Raw genomic sequence first — 15,936 nt, 5'->3', positions numbered from 1 at the left:
TACTACTGTGACAATGCATTGGGGAAGCTGGGCATATGGATTTAATATGTGGCTCTGTTTCTTTAAAAAGTCTTGCTGTAAGGGCAGTGCTTCAGAAGTGACTGACCACTGTTACATTTAGAGGCGTACTCGGTACAGAGCAATATAGTAATTAGACAATAAAAATAATGACATACGAAAAATAAATTGTGTTGGATGATTGAATCAGGTTTAGCACAATGCTCTCTGCAGATAAAAGTATTTTTAAAGAGAAACTATAGTTGGATTTCTCTCCTTACCTGAATTATGCACCAACCGTTACCTACTTTTCCCATTATGTAATCCCTCTAAAAAGATTTTAAAAAAATCAGCAGCTACAGTACCGGTCCTATGTTTATTTTTATATTAAATTGATCATTCTTTCTTATGGGAAAATAATTAGCTTTTTATTTTTGTACCCATAGGTTACATTCACGCTTATCTTTATAACTATAACACTGCACAAAGTCTTGTCTTTTCTAAAGATTTTGGAAACCTTTTTTGTTGTGTTGCCTCCATAATGACTGCACAAATATTTCTGAATGCAGAAATATACATGGGCTCATGTTAATTTGGACATGCAACAAATATATGCATTTCTGTACTGCACAGGGATACCATAAGTGTGTATGCATACATCTGCATATAGATTTTCATTTATTGTTGACTTGAGTCCACTTACAACGTGGGAATGGAGGCAGCCATGGTCGAGTTTAGTAAGGGTGTTCACATAACTGCAGCATAATTATACATTGATGCATTCCCAGTTAGGACTTTTATGAGGTGCATTTATTACGAGTACTGGATGGCTTGTGCAATGACTTTCAGAGCAATATTTAACTGCTTCTGATTAGCTGGGTGCCTCTCTACTTTTTAGTACTTAAGCATTAGCAATGCAGCTGTCATGGCTGTCTAGTCACATTATTCATTCGACATGGGGATGCAGTCAGGATACCGACGGGTGCTATCCTGCCCACCGATATCCCCACACTTCCATCCCGACATGGGACTAAAGATAGGCATTGAAATCTCGACATCTATCATTAGTCCCACTACGTTATCCCGACACCCGGCATACCGAAAGAAGGTATGCTGGGTGTCTTAGCGTCTAGCAGCGGGGGGGGGAGGGTTAGGTTTAGGGACCCCCAGGGGGGAACTTACCAATTCCTTTGACATGTCCATTTTTGCTACCACAGGAAAAAAGAGTCTCATTTGATTTTTTTACTTGGGTACACACCTCAGCAATGCGCCGACTCAGCAAAGCGATGATGTGATGCATTGGATTTGCGTTTGGGATGCCGGCAGTCGGGATCCTGGCTGTCAGAATCTCGACACCGGCATCCTGACAGGGTTAGCTTACCGACACTAGTTGTTCGGTATGCTAACCCTCCCCCTCTCACTACCCTAACCCTCCCTCTTTTGTGCCTAATCCTCAACTCCTCCCCTAGTGCCTGAACCTAAACTTCCCCTCCCTGCACCCTAAACCTAACCCTCCCCCTTAATGCCTAACCCTCACCCTCCCTCTAGTGCCTGACCCTAACCCCTAAACTTAACCCTAACTCTCCCCCCCACCCCATACTTTGGTAACCCACCGATCGGGATGCCGGTGTTGGTATTGTGAGAGGCGTTGGGATTCTGGCGCCGGTAATATCTGCGCCAACATAGCGGCCGCCGGGATACTGACTGTATCCCGATGCTTTGATATATTGCATCACTGCACATACTACATGATTTGCCGTAGAACGACACAATATGTTGTTACATGCTTAATGTAACTACACCATGTCATCCATCGCGTCATCCCAACTGATGTGCAGCACATGGGAAGATGCGACCACACAATTCATCAAACTATGAATTGAGTGAAACTGGGGTTACACATTATACAATGGTCATTGATGATCCTTCGGGGATCGTAAGATTGACCAATATATTATATAGTGTGCACCCAGCTTTAGAATATAAAATTCCTTAACATGTGATTTTACAGACACAGTATGAAATGGCATTGCCCGAATGGCGAAGTAGCAGCGGATGCTGAAAATGGCATGTCCGGGCTGTTCCTCCATGAAACTCTATGTGTGTAAAGTTCCATTACCATTTTGTGTGTCTCTAATTCCCACTTTGATGGTTACACTATTGAAACGGTCTCATCTCTTATTATTCTGGTTTATTTTCCAAAGAATGAATCAATATTTTTTTTTTAAATTTCTTATTTAATTATCCATATGTAAATTCAAAAGGTTTTTACAGTTTTGACGCATATTTTTCTAAATCAGGACTAAGATAAGTCTTTGATATTCTTTTGTTGAAGCCATGTCTTTTATCCAAACTATGTGATCAAATTGTATACATGCTTTCTGGAAACTAAAGGTAAGACTGCTGGGGTAGAACTTGATGTTTCTTTCATACTAATTCTGTGTGGAGATCATCCTCAGACAGTGCTCTGTGGACACTTCAGAAATGCAACACAGTGATGACATTTCTCATAAAAGCTGAAATCAACATCTTACTTAGATACAACTTGAATAAACACATTCAAAACAGATTCCTTATGCTGTGTTATAGTACAATAATTATTTAAAAAAAATAAATGTGTTAAAAAATATAAAAGTATTATAACAACTTCTTGAGAATAATATAAATGCAATTGTCTATGTAAATTGACTTATTTTTCCCATTGTTTGCTCATTATTAAAGGCCGCAAAAATGAAGGGACCTATTTATTAATGTTGACGATAAGGCTAATTTTCTATCACTGCTTATCACAGTAATATAAAATCAGTGATCCCCAAAATTCACTAGGAAAACTTTGCCAGGACACTTGAGAGATACATGGAGATATTGGCAGGTAACAGAATGACTGAACTTTCTGCTTCGCTGGCCAGTTCTGCACCCCTCTGTTATTGGATGACCTGGATTTCAAATTCACCCACTTTTGCAGTGCCCTGGAAGTCCAGACTTGGGGCTCTATTTATAAAAGGAATATAGACTTTTTGTTTTGCTTTTTAGCATTAGAGAAAAGTTCTATTTATAATTAAAAAAAATTCTGATCTTTGCAGATTTGCTTTGCACAGAATGGAGGTGCCAGCCCCATAGCTAACAATTTGGGACTAGCACTTCTGCAATTTAAATAAGGCACATTAGTTTTGCCATACAAAACTACAGTAAATAAACACCATTCGAAGAGGGCATTATGTCTACTCGCACTGGTGAAAAACAGTTATCTTCCTGCTTTCTCCATTAGAGCCCTTGTGCATTCAGTGGCTGTCTCAATAGAATAAAAAATATTGCAAATAATTATTATATTTTGCTTAGAAAAAAAAGCATTTTGTCCTGAAATAGCATTAGTGACATGAGAACAGGCAGGGGTTCTCGTACTGTTGCTGTACTTGATAAATAAGCTTTCTCAAGGTATCGCTAGCTGGGGTGTTTATTGAATAGGCAGCAGTTCTACGTATCTCATAGATTTAGAGCTTATATTCCTTTAATAAATATACCCCTTAGTAATAACTATTAACATTCCCACATAAATATGTAAAATTTCCAGTACTTTGACATACCAAATATTTCACAATGTTTTATATTCAATATTCAGCTGAATTCACGTTATTGTCCTAAGTCATCAGATATTAGAGAGTCAGGAAAACCAGTAGGAGAAATGCTTTAAGTCAGCTAAACCCCAACCACAAGAAAGTTTTTTATTTATTTATTTATTTTTTTCAAAATGTTTTTATTTTGGTTTTTCAAAACATTTTAAATATACATATGATAACAATTACATATTGACATAATACAATAATTATGTAATATTGAATATATACATTTCCTATATATTTATTTTTATTCATAATACACTAATATTATATTGACAAATGAGAAAACAAAGAAAGTTGAACATATTATTCGGTTGAATTACCATATCAATTATAATTAATTGAGAGTTGTCGTAATAAAGAAAATAAGAAAAAGAGAAAAAAAAAGGAGAAATATACCAGGAGAAAGAAAGGGGGAAGGGGGAGGAGGGAAGGGTCACCTGTGGTTTTAGTATAACATCCGCGGACAAATACATCAGCTAAGTTGAATAGGAGGATCTGAGAGAAATATTCTAGTTTCGTACCATAAAGTCCTTCGAAAGCAATTATGTATCATTGATATATCTAAAGTGTCAATAAAAGATTCCCAGATATCAAAAAATCTTTCTATTCTTTGTTCTTTGTGTAATGATGTTTCCATCCAATCCATTTTAAAAGTGTGAAAAAGTTTTTCTTTGAACATTTGTATAGAGGGGAGGGGGGGGGGATGGGAGAGAATAAATCCACTGCAGAAGTATACATTTCCTCGCTACGGCTGAGATTATCAGAAGCAATTTTTTGCATCCTGGTGTGATCTTTGACTCTGTTGTTAACATTCCAAAAATGGCCCATTCAGGAGTTAGTGGTAGAAAATTTATTCATTCTGAGGTTGCCAGTTGTTTGATTTGGTACCAATTTTTTTTTATATTGACACAGTCCCAAAGACAGTGATATAATGTGGCCTCAGAGCTTGTACATTTCGGGCAATTTGCAGTTGAAGAGCTGCCAATTAAGTGACTACGAGAGGGCAACACATAGCCTCTATAAAACAATTTTAAAAAGTTTTTTAGACTCAAATGCAACATTTTATTTAGAAATGCAGTGCAACATTTTACTAAACTTGTCTCCTGCAGTGACACTTTTTAATTTGTTAACAATGAACTAATATAATAATGTGGTATGATTCTTCCTGGAAGCATGATCATTATGTATCACTTTGTAACATATTTTAACAGGAAGGAACACATTGAAAGAACTCTCCTTTTGAAATATGTCCTGTGATAGTATATTAGGTGCACCCCTTGTTCTGTGCACTCTTGGCACTGCTGCTCTATGGTAATGGTGGTAGCACTTATATGAACAATATTGTTTTAAAAATGGTAATACTGAATCATGGAGGAATAAAAGGCATATTCCTTGAGAACATTTATAAGAACATGTACTGCCTTCTGTGTCTAACAGCATTTATTTGATTAAAAACATTACTACTACAGATGTTTAAATGAACAAAGTGTAAAACATTATACACACAGACCCTCCATTCTCTGGCGTAATAGGTTAAATGCAGCTTAATCTATAGAATAAGCAAGAAAGTGTGTCTGTCTGTCCATCTGTTTGTCCTTTATGCACGGCCATAGTTTTGGACCTAGCTCCCCCAAATTTGAACAGAATTAGGTTTTTGCCTCGGTTTGAACTTAGGGCCTGATTCAGACCCGCTCGCTGCGCTGGGCATTACTGCTGATTGGCTGCCAGTCTGCGAGCTCTGATTGCCTCACGACCGATGGCGCTGTCTCTCCATGACTGCCTGCCAGTGCGCCAGCTAAAATCAGCTGGTGGGCCGGCACTAAATCAACATCGCTGAGAGCTGCCCCCCCCTCGATGGCACTGACTGGATTGGCCCATCTTGTGTTCGGGCACCATAGGAGCCACACCCTTTCTTACCCATGGTAGTTATGCCACTGTTTGCATGCATGGTAGCAAACAGTGGGTTCCATTTCAGGAATGGGGTTGTAAGCAAGGACAATGTAAACAAATAAAGGCTACATGTGTACTTCATGGTCCAGTCTTTAACCTAGGCAACGCCGGGTATCCCAGCTAGTATCATATACAGTAGAGATGAGTGGTTCGGTTTGCTGAACTTTGGGGTCCCAACTCAGATCACTTTCGGGTTCGGATAGTCCTGACTCGGGTCTTCATGCTAAGTTCAGAGTTTAGAGAGTATTTTGGATTGCATGTAAGTCCCTCACTCATGATTTCAGCTGCTGTGAGGTGGGCAGAATTCACTGGAAATGATTTTTTATTGAGGTTAATAATACTATAGAAACAAAAACAGGTCCAAGTTACATGATTGTAGCTGTTTTTATAAATGTAAAAGAAATCCAAAACCAAACCAAAATACTTGAGGATGGTTTTTCCAAAACCAAAAAATTTAAGGGTGATTTTACTAAAACCAAACATGGGTGTCTATGCCAGTGACGTGCAGTGAGGTAAATGGGTGGGGAGGCACTGGCTAGTATCAAAGACAGATTTACAGATACATATATGAAACCGAGGGTTCATGTGGGCATTATACAAAGGTGCAGCAGTATATAGTGCTGGAAATTTGGTGTGTTTTGATCAGGGATGTGTGGAAAAGTTAGGCAGGGGAGGCAGTGCCTCACCTGCCATACACTTTTTACTCCAGAGTTTTGATTATAAAAATTATTAGAATAATACAAAGAAGATATTTATAATATTTTCTTTACATTTTTATAATTTTTTTAGTCAAAACTTTGGAGTATACCTAAGTATGACAGAAAAAGCTCTGCCTCACCTGACTGCACGTCATGCACATCTCTAATATAAAGAGGTCTAGAGGTTTGTGATGACCAACCCATTGCCTACAGTCATGTTTATAGAGCTCTGGATCAGGCCCTGTTTCAACTCTTGACCACACCACCACATAAATGGGCTATACCCCAAGTTATTGTATTGTGAGGATTTATGCATATAAATATAATAGGGTCATCGTGTATTTAACTATTTCCCCCACTAGGCACTACAACTAATTTTAACACTACTTCATATGTTAAAATAAAAACAGCTTGTCTATAGAAGGGCTCATCCCATTAGCCCTGCAAGATTGCCAACACAGGACATTTTTAAACTGGTTTATATCACTTATATAGTAGATGACTGTGAAACGCATTGTGCATGAATATAACGAAAATCATAGTGGTGGGATGTTAAGGTGGCCACATAAGCACTGATTCTGCCACTTGACCTGATAGTTCGACCAAATGTGCAAGGACTGAGATGCCCACTGTCAGTGTCTGTAGATGCTGAAATAACGAGTAGTGCATCTTTAGACATATCATCGGACTTGCACCAGCCATATGGCAGGTGCAGTTTCTCTGTCCGCATATGGCCTCCAATGTTAGCAGTTAAACGTCTGATGGCGATGGTGAGTGTTTTCATAATTGATGGGAGGCCACCGATGGTAAACATCGGTGGCTGATCCCTGATGGTGAGCAAAATTCTACCTCTAATTGAATATGGTATACCGGTTTCATCACCAAGGTGTGAAAAGGATAGGTAGAACAACAGTTATATGATGTATGTAAACACATTTTAGCATGTCCTTGCACAGGCTGTACAAGCTTCTAGCCAACTGAATCAGAAAAACAGCAACACTTATTATTTACAAAGTGTACTTTATTTTAATAGAACAGCATATATACATAGACACATTGGGGCTGATACTGAGTAACCAGTAACTTTGCACCTGAACAAACCATGTTGCAGTGCAAGGGGTGCACATACATATATTATTTCTGCATGTAGGGTAAATACTGTCTGTTTTGCATGTAGCCCCCACATACTGGACAGCGTTATGTTTACACTGCAATGTACATTTACTTTTGGACACACCCCTCCCAAATCTAGGTCTCTCTGCACATTTTCCATCTCCCCCACTTGCAGTGCAGCATGGTTATTACCAAGGTACAAAGTTAGTTGCTTTCTATGCTTTGTTCCCAACTCAGAACCAGTCCCATTCCTGTTATTATAACGCAGTGAAAATTTATAAAGAGGAATTTCTGATCCATGGAGTAATCTGATTATTTATGTACACAAAAACATTTTTTCCCCTGTGTGATGAATTGGAAATGGTTAACACTAGGGTTATGTTTGCCTTTCCTGATCAACAGTGGGGTAATACAAGAAAGCTTGAACTATGTGGACTTGCCTTTTTCAAGCTTAATAACTATGCAACTATGCATGAGGTTAAAAATACAGCAAAAGAATGTGTATGTAACATTGCTTGGGTTAATTAATGTTTACACTGTTAGAAACTAGCACTCTTATGCTGTTTTTCTTCATTTTTAGATCATTTTTAAGCAGATAAATAAATTTTTGCTTTCTCAGTTAAAGTTGCTGAATAATGTGCTAAATAAGAACTTTAAGAATCATATTACAGCAAAAATAAATTTTTATATTCTTATTTTCTTGAAACACATTTTTATCAAGTGCTTCCCATTTGTTCAAGCATCACAAATATACACAATATAATATATACTTGATAGGAAAATTTGGAATAATTAAAAATCACTGTAATCATTAAACAGTTTAATAACAAAATGGATGCGACATTATAAAATGTAAAACTGTAATATGCACACCTTAAATTTCGTGTGGACAGTGGTGGCCACACCAGGAGACTTGCCCTCTCCTGCAGGGGGGGTGGGGGGGGGGGGGGAGTGCCACCCAATATTAGGGAGCCTCCCGTCTATTGCAGAAGAGTTAGCAAGTATGACTTAGTGTGGCTCCCCTATATGAATTTTGGACTATCACACACTTAGCACTCAGTCACTGCGGAGGGACTTTCCAATCTGTCTGTATAAAAAAGTATCTGAAAGTATCACCCTTAATGATAAGTCCTATTTCACTGGGACACATCTATAATTGTCAGTGTATTTAAACTGTGCGTAACACACCTGTAAACTTGGTGCAACATATTTATGATACTTTTTTCGTTGTTTTTCATTGTAAATTTGTGTGAACTATGTGAGGCCAGCACTGTTTTTTTTCTAAATGTACATAGCATATCTCCCAACATGACCCTCTCCAGGAGGGACACAATGCTCTGATCCTGGACTTCCCTGGTAAGGGGTGGGGCTGCAGCACAGTTCAAATTCAAATAGGGGAGCCACACCAACTGTCATTTCACACGCTGCCAAACATCACTGGTTGGGACTCACTGACAGTTGGTGTGACTCCCCTATTTGAATTTTGGACTGCAGCCCCACCTCTGGAGCCTCCACCAATCATAAATTACCAGGGAAGTCCAGGACCAGAGCATTGTGTCCCTCCTGGAGAGGGTCATGTTGGGAGGTATGTAGTAATGGCCTCTACGGGGGTATAAAGTAGTACAATCGGTGTACTTAGGCAAACAGGAAACAAACACCTATTACTGTAACCCATCATCTTCCTTTATCTGTACAATTAATATGCTTTAAACTTGTGGCTTATCATTTGTCTATTTATGAGTTAAAAATAGCATGTACAAAGGTTTAGAAATAAATGTTTCAACATGTCATATTCACTGGTCACTCAATGATAGCCTAATCTTCATGAATATACATTTTTAAATATTATATAGCAAGTACTCCCTATATATTGCGGAATTATATGTATATATTATTTTGCAGGAGTAAGATACAGTCAACAAGGAAACAGTGAGGTCACTTCTTCATCTACCATTAATCACCATGGTAACAATGGCATGTTGACCAGCCAGTCGGTGCTCCAGCAAGTCTCCCCAGTGAGCTTGGATCCTGGCCATAACATGCTTTCACCTGATGGTAAATTGGTGAGTACACCTGGCCTATTGTAGCTGCAGTGCTGATAAGATAAGAGAGACAAGCAAGCAAAATACACAGTATTCTTTTTTTTAGGTTCTCACAGGGTCAGAAGTAAACAAAGAGGCATTGTACACTAAAAATCTTGAATGCACAGTTTGCACTAAAAAGCAGTACTCTGACCCACTTTAAGGTCTTTTTGAAGCTGACCAATAAATGTAACAAAGAGCTGTTCACTTTTTATTGATTAAATACCTTACAAAGTAGAAAAGTGGGTGGAACAGTATTTGTTTTTCCTTGCAGATGACATGCACATTGATAAAACTGGCTCTCCTAAAGCCTTCTCTGTAAAGGGGTAGGCTAGGTATAGACAGGTCAGATTCTTTTGACTGATAGGAATTTACTTTCCCTTTTTCTTTTCCAGTCATTGGCTTCTTTATTCAACACCACCATTTTTGTTTCTGTAGTCAATGCAGAGATGTCAGCTCTGCCACCAGTAAGATAATAATCTAGACACAGTTTAACACCTTATTCAGAGAAACCAATTTTGCTATAACAAGGACGTCTTTGAAACACCTTTAGGATGTGGTTATATCACTGATGACTTGAATATGACTAGTACCTGCCAAAGTTATTCAGAGAAAGGGAATAGAGAACAAGTGCTTTCACTACTAGTCTAAGGGCTCTATTTCCTGGCGAAGGGCTTCTCCCTCTCTAGCAAAGAGTACAATCAGCAGTAGCAGTACTATTGCTGACTGTAGGGGGTATATTTATTAAAGTGCAGGTTTTTAGTAGTGAAGTTGTTGCTCCTAGCAACCAATCAGATTCTAGCTATTATCTTCTAGAAGGTGTTAGATAAATGATAAGAAGAATCTAATTGGTTGCTATGGGCAACATCTCCACTTCTAAAATCCCACACTTTTGTAAATATACCCCTAGGTCTCACTAGAGAAAAGATTTGAAGGCTCTTGTCCGTGAAAGCTTCCACATGCAAAGTATATTTATCAAAGGATTGCAGATGTATCAGCCACAATCCTCCTTCTGTTATCATCTCATGTTGGTAATAGCAGACAAAAGCCAAATTAAAAAACTGCTTTATTATGTAAATAAAGCATCTTTTCACATGGGAATAATATTTAAAACAAATATTTTTTTAAATAATTTCTTAACGAAGGAACTGAAAAGCCCAAGTGAAAGTTTTCAGTTGCACTGTGCGTGTGTGTGCTGGCTAGGAAGAAGAGCACTGTCTGGATTGTCCAAAGAATGCTCCTGGCTGCTCTGCAGGCTCTAGAGTGCTGTTCCAGGCAGTCTGCAAGCCAAATGCAGGTGTCATGGGGCAGCGACGGTGCATTGTCTACAACAGGGGTTCCCAACCACGGTCCTCAAGGCACACTAACAGTCCAGGTTTTAGGGATAGCCTTACTTAGAGCAGAAGTGACTTAATTAGTACCTCAGTTATTTTGATTTAACCATCTGTGCACAATCATGGATATCACTAAAACCAGGACTGTTAGTGTGCCTTGAGGACTGAGGTTGGGAATCACTGGTCTACAACATACTGCACCTGGCATAAAAATAATACAAGTAAAACAGTTTACACATATGTTCCACAAATGCCTAATATTCCATTATTGTGGGAATTGTCTCACTAATTCTGGGTCCAGTGTACACCAATAAAAAATATATTTTAAACATTTTACTTCGACACATTTAAAAAGAAGTCTGCTCTTTTTGGCTGCTGTTCTAGTTTTGGGGCGATACATGTAAATTTAACTTCCAAAAAATATTTTTGTGGTTAATAAGTATTTACTGCTAATCTTACATTTTAGTTAGGAGTAAATCCAGATAGGAAGTGCAATTTTGCACATTGACAAAACCATATTGCACTGTAAGGCGGTGTTTACAAAGAGAATAGGGTTGGTAGTATGTTGAGTTGATCAAAAATATCTTACAAAAACCAGGCAGTATTTACCTTGCATCTGTACCCGTTGCATAGCAAGATGGTTTATCAAGGGACAAATATACACCCTTTAGTTAATTTGCTACATAAATCTAGATCAGGCTCATTGTGTATACTTTATCTGACTATAGTTTCTGATTTACCTGTTGTGCGTTAGCATGATGTGTTTGGTTGTATATTTTTTTCTAAATGTTTCTTGATCTCTTTGCAGTATTTTTCATTATTATCTCAAGTACTTTAAGTGATTGCCATTTTTGTATGTTGCATTAAACACTTTCTCATTCTTTACAGATCTCTGTTTCCGGGGGTGGACTGCCACCAGTGAGTACCTTGACAAATATTCACAGTTTGTCACAGTCAGTTCACCACAATCACCAACAATCGCAGAACCTAATTATGGCACCAATTTCTGGAGTCATGGCAATAACACAAAGTAAGTAAGATATGTTTGAGAGAATGTAGGAAAATGAGGGGTCTATTCATCATCGGAGGCCATATGGCCCCTGATGATGAAGTATCCACCTCACGACTGGGGATACTTATATATCGACATCGCCACAGGGAATGCTTAGCACCGGAGCAATTCATCATTCACCGGTGCGGGGACAGCTGCTCCAAAAGCAGCTGTCCCCACGATTAGTAACACTGCTACAGGAGTAGGAGCATTAATTACCTGTTCCCGTCACCAGCTTCTGCACATGTGTGACCTAAAGTCACGCATGCATAAAGCCGCTGGGAAGGCAGTGCAGTGATCCACTCAGATCCCTCTTCGAGGCCCTGGAACTCCTTCCCATAGGAAGGAGCAGGGCTCCGAGAACAAGCGTCTTCTGAAGATGGTGCTTGTTCTCACAGGCAAACGTTTTCTGAGTTTGCTGAATATCATGTGGTCCTATTGGACCCCTGATGATGAATGGCCCATTACCTTATATATGCAGAAACTAGCTTTTCCGCATGTATAATGGGCCATTTTAGTTATGATGAATAGGCACCTGAAAATCTTGCAAAACCATAATGAATTTACTGCTCTAGTTTGGTGTGATAGAAAATCTCTCATCATGTATACCAGAGGTTCCCAAACTCTGCCATTACAGTCCAGGTTTTAAAGGATACTCATGCTTGAGCACAGGTGACTTTAACTAAGTCAATTTGATTTAACCATCTGGGTTAAAGCATGGATATTATTAAAATCTGGACTGTAATGGTGGTGTTTGGGTAACTTTGATGTATACTGTTGTTGTTAAGCTTTATATTTAGGGGATGTAGTCACCATCCCGGCGGTTGGGATGCTGAAGCTTAGAATACCAGTACCAGAATCCCGACAGCAGTCGGAATACCTGCTCCAAAATGCCAACTACCGACATCCCAACGGTATGTATTAGGGTTAAGGGGCAATTGGGGTTAGAGTTGGGTACTAGGGGTTAGGGTTAGGCTACGGAGAGGGAGGGTTAGAGTAAGGCTGCAGTGAGGGAGAGTTAGAGTAAGGATGCAGCGGGGCTGGTAGAGTTATCAGTCAGAATACCGGCTCCAAATGCTGGCCGCCGACATCCCGATGGTAAGTATTAGGGTTAGGAGGAAGGTTAGGTTTGGGGTTAGAGTTGGACAATAGGGGTTAGGGTTAGGCCATGGGGGGAGGGTTAGGCTGCAGAGAGGGAGGGTTAGAGTAAGGCTGCAGGGAGGGAGAGTTAGAGTAAGGATGCAGGGGCGGGGGGAGTGGTAGGGTTAGGCTGTGGGAAAGGTGGGTTAGGCTTTGTATACTTACCTACTTGTGTTGGGATTCTGACTGTCAGGATACTGCTGTCAATATTTTGACAGCCGGCATCCCGTACCCAATCCATATTCAGCTACACCATCATTTGCTCGATGTATGAAAACAGATGTTTCCATGAAGTCTTACTTTAGTGTAATTAGTGTAATTAATATTCACGTAATTCTATAATTTAACTCTGTAGAAAATATTTTCTAGATTTGGTCAAATGCAATGTAAAGCTTGGAATTGAGGCTAGAGATACATTGTATTTAATCATTATTCACTTTTGGTGTTATTATGGTAAAAGATAGCAATCAGACAAGGTTGTTTTAAGACTGATGCAACTTTGCTAAGGCAGTCTTTTTTTGCTTTTTTATTTTTTAAGCTAAGCTGCGTCAGAATGTCGGGTTATCACTCAACCAAATGTGTTTTACTTTTGTATCTGAACGTTATTATTACAGTTATTTCATGTGTATTATCAAGGACTATAGTATTGAGAAATGGAGACAATAGGGATCCACTTGCAATATCTAAGTGAAATATATAAGCCTTATGTTATCTAATATATCAGTGTTGAAATATTGATATTCAATCATCAGGACATACAGTACATGCATATTGGGCTGTCATGTTTGGAGCAGAAATTCATGCAAGAAAGGATTAATAATTTTGTGGCGTTCTTGTTCTTAGATTTGAACACCACTCAGGCACAGAGCGTCCCTGTCATCAACAGTGTTGCCGGAAGCCTAGCTGCTTTACAGTCAGTCCAGTTTTCATCACAACTGCACAGTCCACATCAACAGCAAATAATGCAACATTCTTCTGCTCATATGACACAACAGCCATTTATGGCTACAATGACTCAGCTTCAGAATTCACACAGTAAGTACTGTGCTAAAGTATTGGCATTGGACTATTTAGGCATGATTTGCATTTGGCAATGTGCCTTTGTCTTGCTTTACTAATAACATCAACTTATCCATGTTTTATTTTTTATTTTTTTTACAGTTTTGTACAGGGATTAAATGAAAATTTTGATTAGACAATTTTAATTTGAAATAAAATTTCAATACGCATACAGAAAGTTTAAATAGTTCATTCCATACCCACATCTGCTTTCAAGAAGGGTGCATATGAGGCTGGTGATTCTCTGCATGCCCTGATACTGAAATTGACAATAGGTGTCCACACTATAAGGGCCTTATTCAGCAGTGCATGCTAGTGCACTGCTGAGCGCAGATTCCTGATGGTCTGGAATCTGCGCAGATGTCAGACCTATACTGCGCATGTGCAGTACGGGCCCTGCGTCTTTTCATGCAGTCCGGCATTAGACTGTGAGTGATTGACAGTCTGCTGCCATTTGTGGGCGGAAGGGGGCGGCGATGGCCTCCGTTTCTTGAAACAGAGGCGTGACAACGCCATTGGGAGGGGGAAGGGAAGAGACCAGGATCTCCGTCGGCTGATGGAGATTTCCTGGCCTTTTTGCTTTATCTGCGGTGGCCGGCTTGCCTGACCCTATGGATCACTCAGCTGGCCGATATGATTGCAGATTATCCGATGCTGCATCCTTGGACTCATAATTGCAAGGACAGAATTGCAAAATTGCCTGCGTGCAGCTTTGCAATTCCATTCTAAGCTGAATCAGGCCCTAAATGCTTTGCCACTGTAATAGGCTATGTAGCAACAAAGGCACCTGACATTTACTCGAGCCAATACAACAGAGTTCTGTAATATGGAATCTGTAGAGACTCTCAGATTCCTGCATCCTTGCGTTCAGAATATCATTAGACAGGAACTGACTTATAGGAAAAAAGGCTATTTGATAAATTACAGTTTGTCCATAAAGATACAAGTTATTCTGTCACCTTGAGTGTCCCTGCCCTCCTCTGGTTGTCATTTTGAGTGCACATAGTGGGGGCGATTCAATTGTTTAGCTGGCGGATATTTATTTAGGACACCTGACTGAGCACGATAGCCGCCGGTGCCGGCATTTCTGCTTGCACCCTCCTGTACGAGAAACCTGTGGTTAGGGTGCAATTGAATAGCAAAACCGGGCTTTTATTAATTATCACCTCCCACGCAACAATTGAATCCCCCTGGTGGTAGTAAGGCTATGTACTATTTCTTTGCATGATTTAAATTATTGGCTGCATGACATTTAAAGTAACAAAAAAGTTTTAATAAGGCTCTCTTCTTCCAGCCCATTAATGGCATAATATCTAAGCTGTGTAAAAAAATAAAAATGAACTCAGATCCAATATTTTGCCATTTGTTTTCATTTCCTGTTTTAAGTACCTGATTGTTACTATGGGGCATATTCATCATTGTGTTCCATCTGACATGCATTGCTTTGGTATCCAATTCGCCATGTGCAGCGGTGTATACTAAACTACCAGAGCACTGCTTCTGCGCATATGTGAACTGAGCTTTAAATAAAAAAGGATTCAAAAAATATCTAAACACACAAAAAATGGAGGACTCGGTTTCTATAATCACCTTCAACATTTCTCTATACATTCTAGAAATGTGATTTTTCTCCACCTTGAGTGGCCAAAGATGTTTATGGGGTAAATTTATTAAAGTGCAGGTTTTTAGAAGTGGAGATGTTGCCCATAGCAACCAATCAGATTCTAGCTTTCATTTTCTAAAAGGTGCTAGATAAATGTTAAGTAGAATCTGATTGGTTGCAATGGGCAACATCTCCACTTCTAAAAATCTGCACTTTAGTAAATATACCCCTATATATGTTGTGTGTCAAAGGTACACCTGCACAGATACAATGTGTCACTTACACTAAAT

At 39.2% G+C, this 15,936-nt stretch overlaps 1 protein-coding gene across 2 annotated transcripts in view; it reads left to right on the top strand.

Annotated features, from left to right (window-relative positions):
* HNF1B (HNF1 homeobox B) overlaps window positions 1-15,936 on the top strand; it is a 59,478-nt gene that overhangs the window by 39,994 nt on the left and 3,548 nt on the right. For both annotated transcript variants that reach the window (XM_088455955.1, XM_088455954.1), the window contains exons 5-7: window positions 9,281-9,441; window positions 11,682-11,823; window positions 13,828-14,019. In XM_088455955.1, the coding sequence (XP_088312081.1) occupies window positions 9,281-9,441; window positions 11,682-11,823; window positions 13,828-14,019 (495 nt within the window). The remainder of the gene's footprint in view (window positions 1-9,280; window positions 9,442-11,681; window positions 11,824-13,827; window positions 14,020-15,936) is intronic.

The sequence above is a fragment of the Taudactylus pleione genome, unplaced genomic scaffold (assembly GCF_031769625.1).
Source record: "Taudactylus pleione unplaced genomic scaffold, aTauple2 ptg000682l, whole genome shotgun sequence".
NCBI classification, from domain to species: domain Eukaryota; kingdom Metazoa; phylum Chordata; class Amphibia; order Anura; family Myobatrachidae; genus Taudactylus; species Taudactylus pleione.
The sequence above is the reverse complement of the archived record's forward strand: the minus strand, read 5'-3'. Positions and strand labels throughout refer to the sequence as shown.